Consider the following 26,237-nt stretch of genomic DNA (forward strand, 5'->3'; position numbering starts at 1 on the left):
TAATTCTTATAAGTGACATCTTTCCGGCTGATAACTGGAGTTCTCGGCTTTGTATTCTGGGGAACTCTGCGGGATCCTTGAATTGCCTATGGCAGTGAGGGACAGAGGAGTCATCCGGTGGAGTCTGAGTCCCTCCTAGGAACTCTGAAAAACGGGTACTGTTCAGAGGGAGTTTTCTTCTTATCATCCTCTTGATACAGATAATTTGCTGCTAAAAATGATTTTAATTTTAGATGTCTCCTAAGGAGTAGACCAACTTTCTTATACTTGGATTGAGTGAAGAGTTTTGCTTATTTAACATCATTTTAGAAAAGTGCACATAGAATCACACTAAGAAGTATATATTAGGTAGGCTTGAGAATATAGTATGTTATACAATGCATTTGCATCCATTTAGTGAGCGGGAAGGAAGGAAATTAGCATTTATTGTAAGTTCACCTTGAGACAGGAACTCAGCTAATATCTTTACTCCATTATTTCATTTTATCCCTACAGCGACCATAGTAGGTAGGAATAATCGGCCCTGTTTTATAGATTTGTTCACACATTCATTCAGATAAGGCAGTTTGCTATGTGCTGGGGCCATAATGGTGGAAACAAGATGGCTAGGGGTCCTGCCCGCTGGGAGCACATGAGCAAAAGGAGAGTCACAAGGATTACGGAGCAGCCCCAGTGCTACCCGTAATTACTCCTGAGCAAATTAGCACAGAGCCAAGCGCTCGATTCCAAAGCATATGCGTCTCCTACAATGTAAAACTTGAGGCTCTCGCTCCGCTAGGGGTTTTCTGATGTTTCTGAATTGAAAAACTTGTTGTGGTCTGACTCAGCTTGCAGGCGAACATATCCACTGTAAGTGGTTTAACGATGCAGAAAAATCACATCCAACTCTCACTTTAGGAAGGCCTGCAGGATTAAAAGTTTGTTCTGGGCATTCCACCCTCGAATAGAAGAATAAAGATGGTTTAGAAATACACAGCCACCAAAGCCCAAGGCAGACACAGTAGTAAACACGACTGTGAAGTCACGTTCTAGAGAAGAATGTTAAGTAATATGAAAACATAAATCCAACAAACATTATGGACTATCTACAACACTTAAGGCCTGTTTATAGGAGTCGCCAGCAAAGTTATCGCAACTACTGACAGAGGTAGCTAGTATGAGTCCAGTTTTCTAAGTCAAAAATAGCTCTTGGGCACTTCCCTGCTGGTCCAGTGGTTAAGAATCCGTCTTGCAATGCAGGGGACGCCGGTTCAATCCCTGGTAGGGGAACTAAGATCCCACATGCCGCGGGGCAACTAAGCCTGCACGCCACAACTACAGAGCCCGCACTCTGGAGCCCATGAGCCACAACTAGAGAGAAGCCTAGGCGCTGCAATGAAGAGCCCACGCATCACAACGAAAGATCCCGCGTGGGACTTCCCTGGTGGCGTGGTGGTTAAGAATCCGCCTCCAATGCAGGGGACACGGGTTCAAGCCCTGGTCAGGGGAGATCGCACATGCCGCAGAGCAACTAAGCCCGTGCACCACAACTACTGAGCCTGCTTGCCACAACTACTGAAGCCCACGTGCCTAGAGCCCATGCTCCACAACAAGAGAAGCTACCGCAATGAGAAGCCTGCGCACCGCAACGAAGAGTAGCCCCCGCTCGCAGCAACAAAAGACCCAATGCAGCCAAAGATAAATAATATATAAATATATTAAAAAAAAAAAAAGGGCTTCCCTGGTGGCGCAGTGGTTGAGAGTCTGCCTGCCGATGCAGGGGACACGGGTTTGTACCCCGGTCTGGGAGGATCCCACATGCCGTGGAGCGGCTGGGCCCGTGAGCCATGGCCGCTGGGCCTGCGTGTCTGGAGCCTGTGCTCCGCAACGGGAGAGGCCACAACGGTGAGAGGCCCACGTACCGCAAAAAAAAAAAAAAAAAAAAAGATCCCGCGTGCTGCAACTAAGACCCTGACGCAGCCAAAAAAAAATTTTAAAAGAAATGTTTTGTTTTGTTTTTTTTAAATAGCTCTTGAAGAAACCCAAAGAACAACAGTCAAAAAGTGACAGTTCTAGGATCTGAACCCAGGATTCCAAATCCCAAGTCCAAGCCCAGTGCCTTTTTACTATATTCTAATTGCTGGAAAGGGAAAAGGGCTCAGGAATTGACCAAGACGATTGACAAACAGAGACAGAAAGAGAGAGGGTGCAGAAACAGAGGGACAAGGGCTCCTAGCAAAATTTTACAGGCACTACGTATTCACATCTGATGGAAGTGTAGACTTCTCATAAGCAGTGGGCCAACTTTCTTATGCCTGGATTTAGTGAAGAGTGTTGCTAATTTAACATCATTTTAGAAAAGTGTACATACAATCACACGAAGAACTATATGTTAGGCTTGAGAATACAGTATACGATACAACTCATTTGTAGAAAGAGCAATCGGTCACGTTTCTGTTCTTGATGAGATGGGCTTGTGAGAGGTGGCGCTGAATGGATCCAGGTATGACCTGCTGGGTCTGAGCAAGATCACATGTGGGCATCCATGCGCTTGTGTTAGACTTCAAATGCAGGTCTTAACTTCCAGTTAAGTTCTCTCTTAACTGTTACGGGGCCACATTCTCCCCCCCGCTAGGTGAGAATTTATTCGTGTTAGACTGGATCGGATTTTTAGGGGTTGCTGAGACGTGCAGCCCACACTAGCCATTTCATCTGGACATCTCACAATTTACAGCTGGAGAAAAGTACTATTGGATCCCAGTTGGAAACCATGACGTAAGTGTAAACGCTGTCTGCTAGAGTGTCCTGGGTACACTGGAGTATTAGTGCCGTGTGCAGTTTTTAACTTTAGCATGAATATTTCAGGCAACTGGAGGCAGTTGAGAGCAGCGAAGACAATTAAGTACTTGCTAGGAGTCATGAGGAAAGAAGCTGGCCGCTCTTGGAGAAGGGAGGAGACCATTTTAAGGATATAAGAGGGATGGTAACCAGCTGTTATCCACGTGCTTTGGAAGAGATAAGTATCTAACCAGTCTCAGAGGAAATATTCTCAAATAGAAAACGTAACACAAAGAAGCCGGTTGGATTCTCGACCAGAGTTGTAAAGATACTCTACCCTCCTCCCATTGAAGGAACAGTGAAAACGGAAAAACCACCACCTGCCTCTATGTGGTATTTTGAGAATTAGCACAGTGGGCAACACAAGCAAGCCCTGCATAATCATTAGTTTTCTTTCGCCTTCCTCGAAGAAATTCAAGGCAGAAGATGGTATTTTTTGCCCTAGGCCAAAGGTTGGCAAAGTACCGCCTGAGGGCCAAATCTGGCCTGCCGCCTGCTTTTGTCAATGGTCTTATTGGAACACACCCTCGCCTGCCCATTCATTTCCATCTACGCTAGGCTGTTGGAGACCTACCCAGAGTTGAGTAGCTGTGATGGGGACCTGATAACCTGCAAAGCTGAAAATATTTACTCTCTGGTCCTTTACAGGCAAAGTTTGCAGACTCCTGGGCTTCCCTGGTGGCGCAGTGGTTGAGAGTCCGCCTGCCGATGCAGGGGACGCGGGTTCGTGCCCGGTCCGGGAGGATCCCACATGCCGCGGAGCGGCTGGGCCCGTGAGCCATGGCCGCTGAGCCTGCGCGTCCGGAGCCTGTGCTCCGCAACGGGAGAGGCCGCAACAATGAGAGGCCCGCGTGCCGCAAGAAGAAAACCACCAGCAGAGGGCTTCCCTGGTGGCGCAGTGGTTGGGAGTCCGCCTGCCGATGCAGGGGACGCGGGTTCGTGCCCCGGTCCGGGAAGATCCCACATGCCGCGGAGCAGCTGGGCCCGTGAGCCATGGCCGCTGAGCCTGTGCGTCCGGAGCCTGTGCTCCGCAACGGGAGAGGCCACAGCAGTGAGAGGCCCACGAAGCTTGCAGACTCCTGCTCTAGGATAACAGACCAGCATGAAGGAGCTGTCTGGGGGTCTTCTAGGGATAGTCTTCTATTACGGCTTTGGAAGAGGATCAGTTGACTCTGAAACTTTGAACGAATGAAGAGTCAAGGCCACTGGCATTGGTTGGAGGTGTCATTTAGGTGGCATTAGGTGCTTTTCCTGGGCTCCACAAGAATTGCTATAGGTGTTTGCATCAGCGAAGGTGAATAATTTTATGCCCGTCAAGTACGAGCACTGAAGGCACAGTGACCCCTGTCAGTTTCACCGCTGACCTGCCCATTCACATCATGTCATTTTTTTGTCCCCCTACCACAGAATAAATATTTCAAAAGAAGGAGGTATGAAGTTGACAGTTTTGTCCTTTCTTTGTCTCCCACATGAGTCGGCCTTGACCTTTCAGGAGAGGCAAAGCTTCTCAACCAAATAAAAACAGGCCTAACAGAGAATAACACCTGGGCAATTTTGAAAAACCAGATAAGCCCTGAAATGGAAGAAAAGATTCCCTTTTATGTTCTGGTCTTCATTTTGATGCTTTGTTATCAAGTACACGATAAGATCAGGTCTGAGAGTCACAGTAAATGCCGTTTCATTCTTTCTAACTGGCGGACTCTTGTTTCAAAGGCCTTGAACTCTAGGCTGATACTGAAAAGGCTTTGACATGTCAAAGGGAAGCATCTTTAGCTGGAACAAAGCACCTCAAAGCCTCTATTCTCTGTGGTACTCGGCCTTGAAAATGCAAACAAAGGCAAGGCAGGGCAAGGCCAACCAATCACACCCCAGACACAGGAGCCCAGGCGCCGAGAATTTCCCAGCAGCCCCCGCACTCACCTCTCAGTGATATTCTTCGCGGTCTGTAGGAAACGCGCGTGATCATTCTCCTTCAGAGAGTGTTCTGCTTGGGAGATGAGTGATGCCGACCGCTCGATGCACTGCTTGCAGTTTGCAATCTGCTGAGCCAGTTTGCGAAGCCTCATCACCTTGAACAAAAGAGGCACGAAGACGGTTACACGGGTGGGCTCGCTTAGTGAAAACGTGTCGGGCTGGACCCTCCCGGTGTGTGCGTTTTATTGTATGCGAGTCATCCTTCAGTAAATGTTCAAAAAGGAGGCAGAGAAAGACGGAAACCCCAGCTATGGCACTCTTGTCTTAGCTATTCTTTATCTCCTTGGAGAAGTGTTGCTAATTTGTTTTAAGAGGAAACCCTGAATTGCGAATTGCTTCCCTGTTGATGGGGGAAAAAGGTGTCGCCCAGTGTGAGTTACAGAGGGTCACCGGACCCCCTTCCCTCACACAATTACCGTAAGATCGTAGGGAACCCTGAAACTTTCTCTAGTTCAATTTTTCAGCTGGGCCATTGAGAAAATAAAACACCTCTGTAGGTGCAAATGTGTGCCTTCAGTCAAAACCATTTTCTAAAAAGTTCTTTGCTATCCATGTAATAAAATCGCGATGTAAAAACATTAGGTATCACTATTTCCCACACTATCTCAAACTCATGTGTTAAATTAACAGAAAGGGAGCATTTTTTTCCATTGATTAATATTTTTCCTGTTGAACAGATGAGAGAAAGCCAAAAAAAGCACAGCTGGGCCATTTCCCCTCACCGGGAACGTCATTTCCAGGCACTCTGTGCTTACTTGATAACTAAAACTATTTTGATAAGCATTTCCCAGTCGGGATAAAAACGCATGTTTGGTTCCAACCTCCATTCCAACTCCTGATTCCGTCTTGCTTGCAAACGACCCTCAAACGTAATTGACCATAACCTCTGGGGCAGGCCAAGATAAGTCCACGGTAACCCACTTGACCATTTGCTCTGGTGTTTGAAATGTGCTCAGAGATGAAGCCCTCTGGCCAGAAGCCAAGTTCAAATGAGACGGCTAATTGGAATTGCCGTGCGCCTGGTGCCCTGGTGCACACAGCCTGGGACAGGTCTTGGCCGGCTTTATGATCATTCCGGAACGGAAAACAGCCCTGGGTGAAAGGCTAGGGAGGCTCAGGCTCCCTCCAGAATTCCTGCTAACTCCAAGAAATTCCTCCTTTCTCCAAGTCATCATTATCGTCCCCGCGCAAGTCTAACAGAAGAAAAGGAAGGAAGGAGGTGTCAGGACTTGAGGCCTCTGAGGACTGTCCAATTTCAGCTCTGTCCTCCTACAGCAAACAAAGGAAATGAATGCTGAATCGTGAGGCATCGGCCACAAGACTGCAGGCAAGAGTGAGAGAGATTCTTGAAAGTAAAGGCTTTAGAGAAATGAACTGTCAAAACTCTGGGGCAAAGAGTATGTTATCTTAAGCCCGGTAAGAGATTTACCTCATTGTATATAATTATAGTGACCATCACCGCAGATTAACTGTGTTCATTAGTTGAATAAAATAACACTTATTTTATACCAAATAGAATTCAGCTGCTAACATCATTATACCCAGAGGTAAAGCTAAGAAAGGCACAGAGTCCAACTCAAGATATTAGAACGTATCCTTAAGAAACTGTCAGAGGAAGAAATATTTAATCACGTAACATAAAGAATGCTTTCAATTACACGGCAGAATTGAAGATATTTAATACAATTCTAACAACAACAACAAAATAAGGACCAAATATTCCTTCTGAATAACTTCATGTCCTTTCGGTATACCTAATAATAGTGACCCCACAGATGACACAATGGAAAAATGCTTGAACTCCATTTTCTTCTTTTTTAAAAAATTTCTATCATGATACTGGAAATTAAAAGCGACATAAGAGGAGAAGGAAGAAGAAGAAGAAAAAAGAGCCCTAAATCATGCATAAGTTGAAGCAAGCCCAAACGAGAGCCTCCTTTGAAAATACAGGAATTTTTTTACAGAAAACTGTTGGCGTAATTATAATTTTAGTTCAGTGTACAAATTCCATCTGATATACCAGATTGGAGCTTTTCAAACCTGGTGTGCGCAAGAATCAGCTGGGGACCTTTGTTAAAGAAAAATGGTAGATGTTTGGGCCGGCACTCGCATATCCTAGGTGAGGAGTTGTAATTGGCAGGGTGGCAGGAATCTGCATTTTAACAAGCACTGAACGTTTTTTGATCTGCAGGTGATGAATCGTCAGTATGGAAAGGATTAGCATTTAAAAGACTAAATGAAAGAGGAGAGGACAAAAGAAGGTAGCAGAAAGCATTCCTGGTAGAAAGGGCAAGATAAGTTTTGTAAAACTTATTTCTCTGTGTGTGTGTGTTGTTTATGTGTGTGTGTGTCAGTGCTGGGTTTGATGTTATATGTATTTTTTTTACCGTGGGTTTCAGTAAAAAGAAAAAGGAAAAGAAAAACTTTTCTAAGTTAGTTCACAAACTATGGTCTGTGGACCACATCCAGCACACAGCCCGTTTGTGCAAATAGTTTTAAGGACACACTGCCACGTGCATCTGTTTATGAACCACCTGTGGCTGCCTTCACACTACACCATTGGGCAGCGGTGAGCGGTTCCGACAGAGACGGAAGGCAAAACCGACGATATTCATTATCTGGCCCTTTACAGAAAAAAGTTTGCTGACTTAAATGATTCTGATCAGACGGCCCTGGATTTGAACACACTCTGTGAAACACTGTCCTATGTGGTACCACACTTCAGAATCAGACACTGAGTATTTAGCAATATACGAATTTCTTCATTAGAAAACACTTCTTTAATATATTACTTAAAACTTTTTCCACGTTGGCACTCTTCTCTTTTTCCTTTGGGAAGTGCGACTGCACGTTGTAACTTGTGGAATTCACTCCACACTCATCATGGAAGTACTCTGCCTCCTTTTGGGGACGTAGGCCTATTTAAATCAATTTATTTGCTGTTTATTTTACCTTACAGATGCTTTTTTAAAGTGGCCCTTTATTTTTCTTTAAATGTATTTGCAATGCTTTTATATATACGTAGGGTTCCCATCCCAAAATTGTTAGGTCCAAACCATTGATCCTCAGTTAAAACAAGTATCTCAATCAACAAGGACTGTCTTCAGTGCTTCTATCAGGCTATGCAAAAGCCCTGACACGTAGTCCAGGGGAATTAGCTTACATTTTGGAGATTCAGAGTACATAAAAGCAGTGACGAGAAGGGACCCTTTTTCTCTTCAGCTGCAGCCTTCTACCATAGGTATGTGTCTCAACATAAACACATCATTGGCTTAATCTGGAGTTTGCTGTCAGCTTTTCCTGTGTTGGCGCGAAATTTATCCCCAACTACTGAAGAAATAAGCCAGTTCTTTCCCGGGGAGTCTCAGCATAAAGGCTGCTGAGCTATTTATTTTAAAGAAGGTGCAATGGTCTGAGAGCAGGAGTTACCAGCATGTGCTAATGTGTAACATCGCCTGATTGGCAATCGCCCCAGTTGGAGGATTTGCGGTGCGTTTGTTTCCTCCAGATCGAATGGCATTGTGATCGGCGCCAGAGACAGATGAGGGCAAAGTCGCTAGCCCTTCTCTGGATTGAGTGTCTTCAGACTTCCCAACCACCAGCCTGGGCACCCTCACTGGGCAGCACCGAGTCCATACTTGCCCTCCCTGCCCAGCCTCTCTGATTTCCAGGGCGTTGGCACCCATGCTCTTCTTTTCTTTAAAACGTATCTCTGACACCCAATGCCCTGGCCAGGGACTCACTCACTGTGAATTCCCGGGTCTGGGATGAACCAGTCCTCGGTCGTGTACCAAAGTAGTAACTCAATGGAAAGCTGAACGGGGCCTTCCTCTCTCCATCTTTCCCAAGTAACACTGCCTTCTGAGATTATATCCCTGAGCAGACGAGCACTTTCAAAAAGTGACACATCTCAAACATACGGACCGTTTTTAAAGTCATATGATCAACTTTCCCATACGCAGTGCCGGCTTTAGCAAATCTCAGTGTTTTCATCATATTAGCGTCTGATTTTTCGAAAGGAAGTAAACTATTATCGATGGCATTGAAGCCTTTGTGTGTCCCTCCCTAATTTCATTCATGTCCCTCTCCAGAGGAGAGCACCCTCTTGATGACTCCCAAGCATGTTGATGTAGTTTATCAAATTTTATATAATATTCCTCATTCCCTAAGAATCATCATAAAACTTGCTCCCATTTTTGTGATCTGTCCATATGAATACGTATCACCCTAGTTCGTTACTTTTCATTTCTGAAGACTGTTCCATTGTACAAATGTACAATTTACTTGTCTTATAAACAGCTTTACCGAGATATAATTAATATATAAGAAACTGCACATATTTCAAGTACAAATCTGATTCGTTTTCAAATACGTGTAAACTCATGAAACAGTCCTCACGTTCAAGATAATGAACATATATATCACCCCCCCCATTCTCCTCCCGTCCCTTTGGAATTCATCCCGCCCACCCCTCTGTCACTCATCGCTAAGCGTTCACTGATTTGTTTTGTCACTGTAGATTATTAGAAAGTGTTATTTCTAGAATTTTGTATGAATATACTCATGCAGTATACACTATTTTCTGTCTGGCTTCTCTCACTCACCATAATTCTATTGAGATTCATGCTGTCGCGTGTGTCAAGAGTTCACTCCTTGCTGGATAGCACAAACCGTTCATCTATTCATCTGTTGATAGGCTTTGGGTCATTTCCAGTCAGGAAATTACCCTTAACATTACCCTTCATATTAACGTGAAAATTCACATACAAGTTTTATATAGACATCCGCTTTCATTTTTCTTGGTAAACACCTAGAATGGCTGGATCGAATGGTAAGTGTATGTTTAACTACTTAAGAACGGGCCAAACAGTTTTCTAAAATATACCGTCTCCATTCTTAGAAACGGTGTGTGAGCTATAGTTCCTTCACATGCCCACCAACACTTGGCATGGTCCATCTTTTTAAGTTAACTATCCTAGTAGATAAGTGGTGGTATCTCATTGAGGTTTTAATTTGCATTTCCTTAATTATTAAATGACTTTGACCATCTTTTCATGTGCTTACTTGCCATCCTTATACCTTCTTTGGTAAAGTATCTATATTCAAATCTTTTATCCATTTTGGTGACGGGGTCATCTATTTCATTATTAATGAGTTTTGAGAATTTGTAATATATTCTGGATACGATTACTTTATTAAATAAATAATTTATAAGTATTTTCTCCTAGTATGTGGCTTGTCTTTACGTTCTCTTAAGAGTGCCTTTTGGGGCTTCCCTGGTGGCGCAGTGGCTGAGAGTCCGCCTGCCGATGCAGGGGACCTGGGTTCGTGCCCCGGTCTGGGAGGATCCCACATGCCGCGGAGCGGCTGGGCCCGTGAGCCATGGCCGCTGAGCCTGCGCGTCCGGAGCCTGTGCTCCGCAACGGGAGAGGCCACGACAGTGAGAGGCCCGCGTACCGCAAAAAAAAAAACACAAAAACGAGTGCCTTTTGAGGAGAAGTTTTTACTTTTGGTGAAATACAGTATATAATTATCTCTGTAGTTTGTAAGTATTTCTTTTATGTTTCTGCCAGTGTATATAATCTTTGGTCAACCAAAGTTCACCAAGATTTCCTCCCATGTTTTCTTTCTTCTAGAATTTTCAGAGTTTTTACCTTTTACATTTAGGTATATGAGCCATTGACATCTAATTTTTGTATGTGGTGTGAAGTATGGATCAAGTTTCCTATTCTTATGTGTAGACAGCCTCCCCTATGTGGAGGCTAAAACTCAGCTTCCAAAATTCCCTTCCCGCTCAGTTTTCTTTGCCATTTCAGTGCACACGTTTTTCCCTCCGAAACTTCTAATTTGTTATTTCTATATCGTTTTTTTTTCTTATTTCACATCCTTCTTTTGTGGTTTCACAATTTTTTGCTCTTTTAAGATAGAAGTTATTCCTTCCTGTATCTCTTTGAACATCTTCTTAACATTTTCACATAAAATTAATTTCAACTGAGGTGAGAAGATGTCTTTGATTTTGTTGGCTGTATTTTTAGAAATTCAAGATCTCTTTATTTGCTTTGGAATTGTGGTCTGACTTTCTGTTTTCAAGGGCTGAAGTCATTCATAATGTTTTTCTCCCTCACCCACCTTGCTTAGCCTCTCCTGTCGGTTTACAGTCTCCTTCACCCCATCCTTGGGGGTCCTCATTCCAGAATCTTGTATTATCTCTGCATTTTGTGTAGGTATCAGAAACAGTGCAGAGCCAGGCTCCAACCCGGCTGACTTACTCTAGACTCCCAGGCCTGAAGTTTGCTAACAGCTATGACCCTAGGTGAAAACTGGCAATAATCTGTCTTCGGTCCCTTTGAATGAACTGCGAAGCCTTACACAGCCCATGGCATCAACCAATGAGCCTGATTTCACTTTCCCATACCATCTGGAGCACTTCTAGCCCTTTTACCCCAACGTTTCCAAAACTATTTAGCCACAGGAGTCGAAGGTGTAGCCGCTTTAGTCTCTTCCAGACCAAGTCCCAGGAGCCTGCGTCTTAAAAAGCCACCATCACGGCTTTGTAGTTTTCTTCTATTTCTGGCCCATGGAGATGTTTATCTGGCTTTGGGCCCAGCTCTGTGTCTCTTTGCTTTTCTGTTTTACTATGTTCCCTATCACGGACATGTGTCCAGGGTGGAGTGGGTGTACCAGAGCCTGAAGCCCATGCATCACCATGGCTGGAACTGGGGACACACACACCCCTTCGCTACTTTGCTCTAGCTCACGAGAGGAACCCTCATGCTGGGAAGCTATGTAAGGGAAAGGAAGACCTGCTGGCCGGGAAGTTGTGGCGGAGAGTCACTGCAGGCTGAGTAAGGGCCCCCAAAGATGCCCACATCCTAATCCCAGGAGTTTTAAAAATATGTTACCTTACACGACCAAAGGGACTTCGCAGATGTGATGAAGTGCAGGATCTGGAGATGGGGGATATCCTAGATTATCTGGTTGACCCCAATGTAATTATAAGGGTACTTATGAGAGAGAACAAGGAGAGTCTGTGCCAGAGAAAGAGATGTGAGGATGGGTGCAATGCTCAGAGTGATATGAAGAAATCACAAGCCAAGGAATGTGGGTGGCTTCTAAAAGCCAGAAGAGAAGTGGATTCTGCCCTAGAGCCTCCAGAAAGAAACAGCACTGCTGAAATCTTCACCTTAGCCCAGTTGTGACTGATTTTAGACCTCTGACCTCCAAAAGGTCAGGCATCAATAAATCTGTGTTGTTTTAAGCCACCAGGTTTGTGGTAATCTGTTCCAGCAGCAATAAGGAAGTAATATGCATATTGAGAGCTGATCCCTGCACACGACCACGTAAAGGCAACAAATTACCTTCCGCATGTACGTTAATAATTAATTACAGCTGTTTTCAGGCTCTCACGTGCCTGAGAACCCGGAAGACGGCAGGTATTAAGAGAAATACACATGGTGCACGATGACAGAAGAGGAAGTAGATTCTGTACAGATCCCAGGCTGACACTCAGGATAATTTGTATGTGGGGGAAAGTAGCTGTTCAATGCACCTGAGTCCGTCCCTGGCCAGGGAAGAATGGTGTATTAATTTGATAATCTACCGGAACAGCTTCCGGAACTATTAGATTAGACTTCAACTTTTCTGATCACCACCACAGTGTACATGTATAAATATTTTTCAATGTATACAGACAAAGCAGTCTAAAACATTCTACAATATTAGAAGCACCTTTAAAAGTCTGAAGAAAACAGAGAAGAGCACATACATTAGCTGTTGTAATCTGTGTACTAAATACTTGCCAAGTGGATTTAATTATACGTGTCATTATAGTTATGAGCAGTAATAATAGAGATTCATGAACTGACTGGATCTGGAATGAATGTTTCTAGTTTTAGATATTTACAAAATTGTCTTGTGAGGGTGGCAGAGAAATGGGGAAAATAAAGTAGATCATAAGTATTTCAATACAAACATGACTAATTTAAAAATAGAATAAAGTGATGGATTCTTAAGTTATCAACATTTCTGAATGAATTTTGAATAAAGAAGAAGATGGCCATAAAGAATATAACCTAAATTTGTGAATTGCTTTTTGAATATAGTTTACTATAAAACCATAGGAATTTTAAACATACAAACATTAGCAAAGAAGTACTATTAATATTGTATATCCACAAAGGGGTATAAGATATAGTGAAACTACAGGAGTTTTGCCACGATGAAACTGACACCTGTCTAAGTTCCCTCAAAAGCATGAGAAAGCACTTCATAATTTCTGTATATAAAGTCTGATTCATTTAAACATTTATTTAATACTGTTTTGATTGCTAGGATATAGCAATAAATATGAAATGAACTTTTCCTCTATGGAACCCACCTTCTCATAGAGAAGAGAGATGGAAAACAGTGGCTACAACAGACCGGAGCTCCATGCTGTGCCCTGGAGCTGGGTAATGGAGCAGTCTTTGTATTACAGGTATGCATAGGAGACCGAAACAAAAAGAAAGGGTGGAGGAAAAAATGGCCAACCAAGAGGCTTTGAACTAGTCTTCAAGACTTAGGATGAGATTACAGACAATACAGAAGAAGGGGTCATTCAATACTTCCTAAGCTATTGAAGTGCATGGGAGTATATTTTCTCTAGGTAGAAAATACAAAACCTTCGGCCCTAGAAATCGTACCTTCCCTTCTTTGATCTTGGTTCCAATAATCTGTCGTCTTTGCTGAATGATCTCAATAAGAAGATCGCACTCCTCCATCAATTTGGCTTCTTGACGTGATGCATTGACCTGTGGGATAGATAAAATGGTGAGCCTTAATTTGGCATTTATTTTAGTTAAATGCTCTTTTTTGGATGTAGACTAGTATATTTCTGGTAATTGCTGAAAACATATTTTATTTTATTTATTTATTTTTTTGCGGTACGCGGGCCTCTCACTGCTGTGGCCCCTCCCGGACGCGCAGGCTCAGTGGCCATGGCTCACGGGCCCAGCCGCTCCGCAGCACGTGGGATCTTCCCGGACCGGGGCACGAACCCGTGTCCCCTGCATCGGCAGGTGGACTCTCAACCACTGCACCACCAGGGAAGCCCGAAAACATATTTTATTAAAGAATATACTGAGGTATAGTTGCTATACAATATTATATAAGTTTCAGGCGTACAACATAGTGACTCACATTTTTTAAAGGTTATATTCCATTTATAGTTATTATTAAATATCGGCTATATTCCCTGTGTTGTATAATATATCCTTGTAGCTTATCTATTTTATACATAGTAGTTTGTACCTCTTATTCCCCTACCCCATCTTGCCCCTCCTCTCTTCCCTCTCCCCACTGGTAACCACTAGTTTGTTCTTTATATCTGTCATGAAAAGATATTTTATTTGTCTACTGTTTTCTTTTTTTAAATATCTTTATTGGAGTATAATTGCTTTACAATGTTCTGTTAGTTTCTGCTGTACAACAAAGTGAATCAGCTATACATATACATATATCCCCATATCCCCTCCCTCTTGCGTCTCCCTCTCACCCTCCCTATCCCACCCCTCTAGGTGGTCACAGAGCACCGAGCTGATCTCCCTGTGCTATGCAGCTGCTTCCCACTAGCTATCTATTTTACCTTTGGTAGTGTATACATGTCCATGCCACTCTCTCACTTTGTCCCAGCTTACCCTTCCCCCACCCCGTGTCCTCAATTCCATTCTCTACGTCTGCATCTTTATTCCTTTCCTGCCCCTAGGTTCTTCAGAACCTTTTTTTTTTTTTTAGATTCCATATATATGTGTTAGCATACGGTATTTGTTTTTCTCTTTCTGACTTACTTCACTCTGTATGACAGACTCTAGGTCCATCCACCTCACTACAAATAGCTCAGTTTCGTTTCTTTTTATGGCTGAGTAATACTCCATTGTGTATATGTGCCACATCTTCTTTATCCACTCATCTGTCGATGGACACTTAGGTTGCTTCCATGTCCTGGCTATTGTAAATAGTGCTGCAGTGAACACTGTGGTACATGTCTCTTTTTGAGTTATGGTTTTCTCAGGGTATATGCCCAGTAGTGGGATTGCTGGATCGTATGGTAATTCTATTTTTAGTTTTTTAAGGCACCTCCATACTGTTCTCCATAGTGGCTGTATCAATTTTCATTCCTACCAACAGTGCAAGAGTGTTCCCTATGAAAAGATACTTTAAATGTTAACTCTTCTTCCAATTATGCAGGGATGGCAAATATAGGACTTACATGTCCACTCCCTATCTTCTTGCACCCCCGGAAAACATTTATTATCCAATGACAGCAGTCTTTTTTGCTAAGCCATACTGAACCTCAGGGTCTTGCTTTTTTAAAAAAATATATTTATTTATTTGGCCACGCTGGGTCTTAGCTGCAGCATACGGGGTTTTGTTACCATGTGCGGGATCTTTAGCTGCAGCAAGCAGGATCTAGCTCCCTGACCCGGGGTCGAACCCAGGCCCCCTGCACTGGGAGCACGGAGTCTTAGCCACTGGACCACCTGGGAAGTCCCTCAGGATCCTTCTTAACACACCATGTACGTAGCTATTACCAACTGATTGAAAATTGACACTTGAAGTATAGTTGCAGTTCCTGCTTTTATATTTTGAAGCAAAGTGCAATTTTAGCCTGTTAAACATAAAAAGTTAGAAAAAACTAATATTATTCTTTTATGGAGGATAGATTATCATCAATATCTTTTGGACAAATTTTCCAAAAGCAAGATAGCAAGGTTACCTTACATTTATTGAACTTTTCTTTTATATACAGACATGAACTTTGTATTTCATCACTATAAAAACATCAAAAAGGAGAAGGATGGTTGAATATCTTATTAATCTTATGGCATACTTTTAAATCGTACTTCTGGTATACCTCAGGAAGGCCGGGGTTCTACAATGAAAGCCTGCCCTCCTCCTGGCAAGGTAGATCACTGTAGAATGGCTTGTATTTGAAGTTTTTAAGGCTCATTGTATGCAAGGGAGGGTTAAAATTAGCTCATTCTTGGCAACTGGCCTTGGGAAATACTCTGCACGTGCTATTTCCTCCATCTCATGACAATTCTGAAACGCTTATTCACAGACAGAGACCCAGAAATCACAGCTGTGGGAAATGGAGATAGCATGCATGAGTTTTATGATCTTAACACAGCGCAGGAGAAGCCTGCAATGTTACAAAGAACGACAATAGCACTGATTACTCCAGTATAACTCAGGGAGGAGACGTGGCCCAGTCATTAAGCCCTTTTGATTAGGGATACTTTCTTTAACTGGAGTAATTTCAATCTCTATGAATGACACAAACCGGAAGTGGGGTCAGGAGTTCAGAATAAAAATTCACTGATGGCTGTTCAGAGAAATCATGTCCTGTTTCCAGAGACCAGGATTCCTTGAGTTGTATTCCTGATCACTGTAAGACAGGGCAGAGAGGCAACTCAAGATACTGCCTTATTGAGGAGATGGTGGTCACTGGCCATTTGCAGCGAACTATGAGATCATGTCCTGTGTCAGATTAGCACACAGACATACTTGCTCAATGTTTCATAAACAAAAGAAAGAATTAAGAATGCATTGATGGACAAGCACAGAACGTGGAACTCAGGCTAATATTTCAAGGGAGTTAATCACTGGGCTCAATTTCTCTTACCATTACTTTTCTGTCATCATTTCTAGTTCCCCTTGAGGCTTCTCAAATAAGTTGAGCTATCTATGGAAATATTTACTTGAAACCCCACTACTCTCGAGAAATTTCTTGTCATTTCTTTTGACTTCAAACTGAATTTAATAACTGACTACAACCGAGCTGTGAAAAGGATGGGATCGTATTGAAACCATGGGCCCATTATAATGGAGAAAGTGAAATTTCTGGAAGATAGCACCTTACACTTGAAAAGTATCTCCTAGAATGAGCCCTCAGAGCTAAGCTGTACTTGAACATACAATCAGGGTAAATCCAACTGGATGCAACCTCCACGAAGGGAGGGATCTTTGGCTGTTGTATGAAATGAGGCATCTCTCCCACGCACCTGGCACCATATGTGGCACAGAATAGGCATTCAAAAACTTTGCTGAATGAACAGACGGTGAAGATGATCTTCCAACAAGAGACAAGGTAACATGTAGTGAAGCAAGCAGCTATCATGATACAAGCACTCAACACGCAGGTATTGGATTTGTTGGTTTTCTAGGACTGTATAGACACAAAAACATGTCTTAAGTTATTTTTTTAGGGGGAAGGGTGTTGATTTTCTTTTTTTTACAGCCTTATTGAAATATACTTCACATATCATAAAATTCACCCATTTAAAGTGTACGGTTTGTGGGTTTGAGTGTATTCAGAGTTCTATAATCATCATCACAATCTAATTTTAGAAAACCTTCGATATCCCCTAAAGAATTCCCAATACCCATTTGCAGGAACTCCACATTCTTGCTACCCACCCCATTTCAAGGCTTAGGTAACCACTAATCTGTGTTCTGTCTCTTCATGGACTTGCCTGTCCTGGACATTTCATAAAAATGGAATCAAACAACATGCGATCCTTTTTGTCTGGCTTATTTCACTTAGCATAACGTTTTCAAGATTCCTCCAAGTCACAGCATGTGTCAGTACTTCATCCCTTTTTATGCCGAATATTATTCCATTTAAGCAATATACCACATTTTGTTTATCCATTCTCTAGTAGATGGACATGGGGGTCGCTTCTACCTTTTAGTTACTATAAACAATATTGCTATGAACATTCATGTATAAATTTTTGTGTGTGCATATGTATTCATTCTTCTTCAGTATAGGAGTAGAATTGCTGGGTCACATGTGAATTCTGTGTTTAACTTTTTGAGGGACTGCCAAACGGTTTTCCGAAGGGGCCGCATCATTTTATATTCCAACAAGAAGTATGTGAGGCTTCCAATTTCTCCACATCCTTGTCAACACTTGATACTGTCTGTCTTTTTTGTTTTATTCATCCTAGTGAGTGTGGAGTGGCATCTCACTGTGGTTTTGATTTGCATTTCCCTGATGGCTAATGACGTTGAGCGTCTTTTCGTGTGCTTCTTGGCCATATGTGTACCTAATTTAGAGATAAGACTATTCAGATCCTTTGCTCACTGTGTAATTGGGCCATTTGTCTTATATAGTTGAATTGTATGATTTCTTTATATATTCTGGATACAAGTCCCTTGTTAGCTATGTGATCTGCAAATCTTTTCTCCCATTCTGTGCGTTGTCTTTTCATTTTCTTGATGGTGACTTTTGAAGCACAGAAGTTTTAAATCTTGACGGAGTCTAATTTATCTCTTCTTCTACTGTCACTTGTGCTTTTGGTGTTGTAGCTAAGAAACCTAATCCAAGGTCATGAAGATTTATACCTCAGGTTTCCTCTAGAAGTTTTATCTCCTACACTTACGTCTACAAACCATTTTAAATTAAGTTTTGTGTATTATTATGAGAAGTAGGGGTCCAACTTCATCCTTATATTTATGGATATCCAGTTGCCTAAGCACCGTTTATTGAAAAGACTATTCTTTCCTCCATTGAAGTGTCTTAGCACTTGGTCAAAACTCAACTGACCACATTGTGAGGTCCTTAGGTTTTGATGTGGCTGCTAACGTATTCTCTGGTTAAAGATATTCTGGGTTTCATAACTCAAAAAGACACATGCACCCCAATGTTCATCGCAGCACTATTTACAATAGCCAGGTCATGGAAGCAACCTAAATGCCCATCGACAGACGAATGGATAAAGAAGATGTGGTACATATATACAATGGAATACTACTCAGCCATAAAAAGGAACAAAATTGGGTCATTTGTAGAGACCTGGTGGGACCTAGAGACTGTCATACAGAGTGAAGTAAGTCAGAAAGAGAAAAATAAATACTGTGTGCTAACACGTATATATGGAATCTAAGGAAAAACAAAATGTATTGCCGGGATTGGCCTCCTGTCAGGCTCCCTACTGTACTGTACGCAATTCCATATATACAATGGAATATTACTCGGCCATAAAAAGGAATGAAATTGGGTCATTTGCAGAGACGTGGATGGACCTAGAGACTGTCATACAGAGTGAAGCAAGTCAGAAAGAGAAAAACAAATATCATATATTAACGCATATATGTGGAATCTGGAAAAATGGTGCAGATGAACCTGTTTGCAAGGCAGAAATAGAGACAAAGACGTAGAGAACAAACGTATGGACACCAAAGGGGGGAAAGGGGAGGTGGGATAAATTGGGAGATTGGGATTGACATATATATACTAACTAATATGTATAAAATAGATAACTAACAAGAACCTGCTGTATAGCACAGAGAACTCCACTTCACTGCATGGTAGAAACTAACACAACATTGTAAAACAACTATACCCCCCCCAAAAGAAAAAGAAGATATTCTGGTTTTGACTGAACCTAGTAAGACCCTGCTAGTAACTCTGAAGTAGGTGCCCTGAAATGTGGTATGGAGTACGAGCTCTGCTCGTAGGATGATACCGAGAAAGTCGAGGAGTATGTCCGTTTCTAAGCTGTCCTATTTTGTAAAATGAGGCGAATATTATCCGCTCTCTCAGTCAAGTGGGATTTTTGTGGTAAATACAATACCACAAGATATGAGGAATAATATATGGGGAAATGACTTACATTAGGAAGCCACAGACAGGTCTGAGGTAGTATTGTCTGCATTGGGAAGTAGTTTTGTTAAGAGACTGTGATTTAGTTTGGGATCTATTTCACTCTCAAAATCATTGCAATTTGGGTTACTCTATGGTAGGAAAAGTGTCTCAGTCGCCATCATAACGTGGGGTTCAATTTAATCCAAATTCTGACTAATCGATATTTACGATGAATAGGTTTGTTTTACTGACAAAGTGGACTGAAATCTACTTTGTTGAGCCAAATATGTTTTGAGAAAGCTGACACTGCGACCACCGGCATCCCAAAATATAAATTCCCAGAGATTGGGGAATATCATCTGATCTTTTTTTTTTTTTTTTTTGCGGTACGCGGGCCTCTCACTGTCGTGGCCTCTCCCGTTGGGGAGCCCAGGCTCCGGACGCGCAGGCTCAGCGGCCATGGCTCACGGGCCCAGCCGCTCCGCGGCATGTGGGATCTTCCCGGACCGGGGCACGAACCCGCGTCCCCTGCATCGGCAGGCGGACTCTCAACCACTGCGCCACCAGGGAAGCCCTCATCTGATCATTTTAGGTCAAGCATTATCCTTAGATCTTTCAAAGAATACAGATGTGACCTTCCTTTGAAACTGGGAAAGTTGAATCTCTTTTCCCACTTTGATGAAGCTTCCAAATATTTGTAACCCTACCGTTCTTATATTCCGAAAGGTACAATAAAATGAGTTGAATGCTATCCTATATTTCTAAAATCCTTCCAGTACAAAGAAGTTTTCCACAGTTGTGCTGTTTCATGTGTCACTTAAAAAAAAAAAAAGTTAATGATTTCATTGGACTTCATTTCCTATACGGGCTATTAATTAAAATATGGCAGGGTTTATTGGTTACTTGCAGTGTGTTCAGGTGTTTCCAGTTCCCAGCTTTGGTTTGGAAGCTGGCAGCTCCTGGTTATGATTTTAGCTTGTATTTCTGATTCACATCTTTCGATTCAGAAACCACGAAGGCTGATGGAAGTGCTTTGAGTAGGGCCAATCTAAGGATTCAAGAAACCACCGCCAAACCTTCTTTTACAGACCTACACTTCTATCTTTGTGTCATAAGTCTCCTTCTTGGTCCTTAACCTAAAGACAAGGGGGGTGGAGAGAATTAGGAATGCTGGCCAGTGGTAGCAACTGCTGTATACCACCTCTGGACCACATGGAAATAGGGTGCTTATCCTATAGAGCCCTTCACATCGCAGGACAAAATATAGCTTAAAACTGAGCCCTCTTCCCATTCCAGCCTCCTCCCTGCTACATTTTTTCTCACCTTCTTTGCACTCATGAGTAAATATCACATCAGCCCCTCATGAGGAGAAATTCGGTCACTCTCACCTCATCTCTGTGATGGCCTCAACCATGTGCTCACCATGTATCTTCTCTACATCTAGAGTTACAGCTTCCTTTGTTTTCTTTTTTGGCCGTGCCATGCGGCTTGTGGGATCTTAGTTCCCCGACCAGGGATCGAACCCGGGCCCTCGGCAGTGACAGCACCGAGTCCTAACCACTGGACCACCAGGGAAATCCCTACAGCTTCCTTTCTTGCCGCGAAATGCGTCATCCTACCCACCGTTGTCTCCTAGTCTTTAGTACTAACTTTCTCTCTTTGCAAAATACTCTAAATTAAATTCTTCTAAAGTGAGATCTAATCCCAATTCTTTCAGAACTTACTTCTTCTTTCCGGAGTTATCACCCTATCTTTTTTAAGGCCCTAACGAACACCTTTTCGGAGACTGGAAGTACCACAGCCGATGTCACACAAGCTCAAGGCATGACTGCTCTCAGAATACACTTGCAGCCTTCACTGTGAAAGAGCTACATACCACTGTTGACCCATTCACTTATTCATTCAAATAACAGCAACTGGGTTCCCACAGTGTATGAGCCAGCATTCCAAGTGCTGGGCATACACTGTGACCCAAGAGAGACAAAGTTCCCATTATCACCGAGTTTACATGTAAGCGAAGGGCAACAGGCTGAACAAGCCGAGAAATAAATAAATTTCAGATCGTGACGTGTGTAAAGGAAATCACAGAGGGTAATGTGATCGAACACGGCTGAGAGGAGGGTCTTTTTTTTTTTTTTTTTTTGCTGTACGCGGGCCTCTCGCTGCTGTGGCCTCTCCCGTTGCAGAGCACAGGCTCTGGACGCGCAGGCTCAGCGGCCATGGCTCACGGGCCCAGCCGCTCCGCGGCATGTGGGCTCTTCCCGGACCGGGGCACGAACCCGTGTCCCCTGCATCGGCAGGCGGACTCCCAACCACTGCGCCACCAGGGAGGCCCGAGGGTCTTTTTTAATAGTGGTCATGATCAGACAAGAATTCTCTGACAAGTCTCTCGAGGGATGAAAAGGAACCAGTCAAAAGATGTGGAAAGGCTGTCTGCAGGCACTCCTGATGCTGCTTTTTTTGTTTTTGTATTTAGCAATGTCTTTTTATTTTATTTTTTTAAACATCTTTATTGGAGTATGATGGATTTAACAGACCTCCTTGCAAACATTTAAAAATTCGTTTCTGACCTCCACGTCAATACTTGGGGCCTTTTCACATCCATTTGCAGACAGGCTCAGAGCGTGAAAAAAATGAGCCAGCACCCAGCTGCGGCTGAACAAGGCACGTTCAGCCTTCGTGTTGCAGCTCTCGTAGAACCATAGGATGGGGACAACAGAAGTGCCGCAGCACTAAGCAGGAAGCGCCGGCTCTGCAGCCTGTTAGACTGGGTCTGAGTCCCCGCTCTAGCATCTGTTAGTGGGGCGACCTCAGCCAAATCTCTTCACACTTCGAAACCCCCCTTACTTGTTTATAAAATAAAGAAAATACAATCAACCAGGATGACTTATTTTTAGGATTTAAGATTATAATCTATGTGTGGGGTGTGTGTGTGTGTGTATTTCCCTGACGAGCAATGGTTCATGATTAGCCAGTGTTCCTGGTGTCTTCATGGAGTGTAACTAGTGTGCATTTCGAGAATGGACTGTATTTATTTATCTTCTATCTAGGGTGTCCACAGTTGTCCTAAACTAACTTTTTTGGGGGCAGGAAGGGTAAAATGGGAAAGGAAATTTGTAAGCTACAGAAGAAGAGAGTCTTGCTTGTAGGGGGTTGCTAACCCACTGTCTCCTATTCCTAGGGTAATTCTGCAGCTTCTCTTTGAGAGACTCTGACTTTCTGATCCATTATAGCCCAGCGAAAGAGAAACTGGCAAGTTGAATAATGAAGTGAGGCCATTGCTCCTGTCTCACCCTAGTAGTAGCCCTGAGAGCTAATTCAGCACAGGGCGACCGGCCACATTCACGCTCATATCAGCTACCGAGAATCAGCCACAGTCCCGTGTAAGTTGCCACTGGGCGCACAGTTTATCTGCCTTTTTTAGAAATGCACTTACATGTACACATTCCCCAGATTAGTTAATGATCGCGTAAATGGGGTGGCTATTTTCTCCAGAGCACTTGGTTAGCCAGGTCCAGTAAAAAGTGCCCCCCGCTAAATTTTATGGTGTAATAGTGTTAACAGTATTTCACAGAAAGGGTGGCGTGAAATGGACAATTTATTATTTTGGTCTTGTCATATGTATATAAACATTAAAGGGATTTAATTACATCCACACACTCAAAATTGGACTACGTGTCTGTGAAATGTTCCTGAGAAGTCTGTAAAGTTTCTAAGTATTTCTAAAAACTTGCTCTTTTAATTTTTAAAACAAATATATTTATTTATTTTGGGCTGCGTTGGGTCTTTGTTGCTGTGGGTGGGCTTCCTCTCATTGCAGTGTGCGGGCTTCTCATTGCGGTGGCTTCTCTGGTTGCGGAGCACGGACTCTAGGCACGTGGGCTTCAGTAGTTGTGCCACACGGGCTTAGTAGCTGTGGCTCGCGGGCTCTAGAGCGCAGGCTCAGTAGTTGTGGCGCACGGGCGTAGTTGCTCCACGGCATGTGGGATCTTCCTGGACCAGGGCTCGAACCCGTGTCCCCTGCATTGGCAGGCAGATTCTTAACCACTGTGACACCAGGGAAGTCCCTGCTCTTTTAATTTGACTTGTATTCCACTGAGATGTTCAGTGCAGGGTATAATGCCATCAGATTTCAGATATGTGTGGCCTTCACATCTTTAGAAATATTTTATGGAACTCTTATAAGGAAATTATCAATGGAGAAAAATATCTGGCCACTTCGCACAGGTGGAACTGGACTAATATGCGTGTTAAAAACCTCTAGATTTTCCGAGTAAAACCTTTAAATTCCTCTTGTGAAAAGGATATGCTGACTTGTTAGATCACTTCCTATTCATACCCAATGCAAACAATGAAGTAAGCTTAGGAGAGGATGACCCCGATGTGCTAGGGAAAGGAAACTTTATTTCAGGGTGTTGAGCAAAGAAGGGTGCTGGCACTGCACAATTCCACAGACCACCATTCACTTTGGTTTTTTTTTAAGATTTTTGTTTTTTGACGTGGACCATTTTTAAAGTCTTTATTGAACTTGTTACAATATTGCTTCTGTTTTATGTTTTGGTTTTTCGGCCACGAAGCACGTGGGATCTTAGCTCCCCGACCAGATATCGAACCCGCACCCCCTGCATTGGAGGGCAAAGTCTTGACCACTGAACCGCCACGGAAGTCCCCACCATTCACTTTGAAAGCACGAGACTGGTGCCCTCCGCCAACCTGTGCAGCCCAGGAGAGCCCCCTACCACGCTGGCCCACCGTTAGTGTACTCTTGATATTGTACCCCTTTGGTTTAAGACTCTAACCCTTGATCCCCTGAAGTCACTACCAACGAGATTGGGGGTTTAAAAGACAAACGTCTACTTTACAAATGTGCCTAGAATTGGTCCTCCTGGCAAAAGCAAAGCCGTACCATGATTCAAATGACGGTGACCTTGAGAAAGGTCAAAACTCTTTTTTGGAAGCTCAACATTGCTAATTATTAGAGAAATGCAAATCGAAACTACAATGAGATACCACCTCACACCAGTCAGAGTGGCCATCATCAAAAAATCAACAAATAAGAAATGCTGGAGAGGGTGTGGAGAAAAGGGAACCCTCCTACACTGTTGGTGGGAATGTAACTTGGTGCAGCCGCTGTGGAGAACAGTATGGAGGTTCCTTAAAAAACTAAAAATAGAGTTGCCATATTATCCAGCAATCCCACTCCTGGGGATATATCCAGACAGAGCTATAATTCAAAAAGGTACATGCACCCCTATGTTCACAGCAGCACTATTCACAATAGCCAAGACATGGACACAACCTAAATGTCCATCAACAGATGAATGGATAAAGATGTGGTATAGGGACTTCCCTGGTGGTCCAGTGGTAAAGAATCCACTTTGCAGTGCAGGGGACGCGGGTTCGATCCCTGGTCGGGGAACTAAGATCCCACATGCCGCAGGGCAACTAAGCCCGCGTGCCACAACCACTGAGCCTGTGCACCTCAACTAGAGTCTGCGTGCCACAACTACAGAGCCCACGTGCCCTGGAGCCTGCGCGCCACAACTACAGAAGAGAAAACCACACGCCACGATGAAGATCCTGCATGCCTCTACAAAGATCCTGCGTGCCACGACTAAGACCCGAGGCAGCCAAAAATAAAATAAATCTTCTAAAAACAGAAGATGTGGTATATACATATAATGGAATATTACTCAGCCATAAAAAAGAATGAAATGATGCCGTTTGCAGCAACATGGATGGACCTAGAGATGATCATATTAAGTTAAATAAGAAAGAGAAAGACAAATACCATATGATGTCACTTATATGTGGAATCTAAAATGTGACACAAACGAACTTATCTACAAAACAGAAACAGACTCACAGACCTAGAGAACAGGTTTGCGGTCACCAAGGGGGAGGGAAGGATTGGGAGTTTGCGGTTAGCAGATGCAAACTAGTACACATAGAATGGATGAACAACAAGGTCCTACTGTAGAGCACAGGGGACTACATTCAATATCCTGTGATAAACCATAATGGAAAAGAATATGAACAAGAAAGTATAGATATGTATAACTGAATTACTTTGCTGTGTAGCAGAAATTAACACAACATTGTAAGTCAACTATACTTCAATAAAATAAATTTTTAAAAAGCCCTTTATGGTTTGCTATTGCTGCTATGGTTTAAACTCAATAGTACTTTTCTCTTTTACTAAGAATATGGAATTTTGAGTCTGCATCCAAACTTAAAGGGATTAGTGTTATTGTATCCTAATAACACTATTATTTCACACTGTTATATGTCACAGTGTCCCTAACAATCCTGTCTCGTTCAAAAAGAAAAACACCGGAGGAGTGAATTCCCATATGCCCAGGGCTGGAGCAACTTAAAGCACCACTGAGCAGCAGATGAGCTGATGATGTGGCCGGGAAGACGAGGGTACCGGGAAAGCTGTGCGCAAGCAGGCTCTACGTCCCACTGCAGACTGCTGAGCAGGTGCAAAGAAAAACGTGAGGATCTGAGGGTGCTTTGGGTTTTATTGTCCAAGGCAGCTGTGATGAACATTCCAGATCCTGGGGCAGAAGTTAGAGCCGCCAGAAGGAACAATGAAAGGGATTCTAATATTTGAGTTTGTATATAGAACTGAGCCAAGGAGAGCTGAGGAAAAAGCAGACTGTATTACTGTAATTCATCTATCAATAATATGTTTATATGTAATCTTCATCCTAAAATTCTCTCACACCAAAGTCAAATATTTGTGGACCGAGCTGAAGGAGATGAGAGAGGAAAAATTGGCCACGTTCCCAGGGTCCCTGTCTTTGGAGGAGAA

General features: G+C 43.1%; 1 protein-coding gene across 5 annotated transcripts in view; it reads right to left on the reverse strand.

Moving 5' to 3' along the window:
• MID1 (midline 1) overlaps positions 1-26,237 on the reverse strand; it is a 654,655-nt gene that overhangs the window by 45,446 nt on the left and 582,972 nt on the right. For all 5 annotated transcript variants that reach the window (XM_079911574.1, XM_079911575.1, XM_079911571.1 and 2 more), the window contains 2 exons: positions 13,473-13,580; positions 4,738-4,886 (listed from right to left, as the gene is read on the reverse strand). In XM_079911574.1, coding sequence (XP_079767700.1) covers positions 4,738-4,886; positions 13,473-13,580 — 257 coding nt within the window. The remainder of the gene's footprint in view (positions 1-4,737; positions 4,887-13,472; positions 13,581-26,237) is intronic.

Source organism: Stenella coeruleoalba, assembly GCF_951394435.1.
Source record: "Stenella coeruleoalba genome assembly, chromosome: X".
Taxonomy (NCBI): domain Eukaryota; kingdom Metazoa; phylum Chordata; class Mammalia; order Artiodactyla; family Delphinidae; genus Stenella; species Stenella coeruleoalba.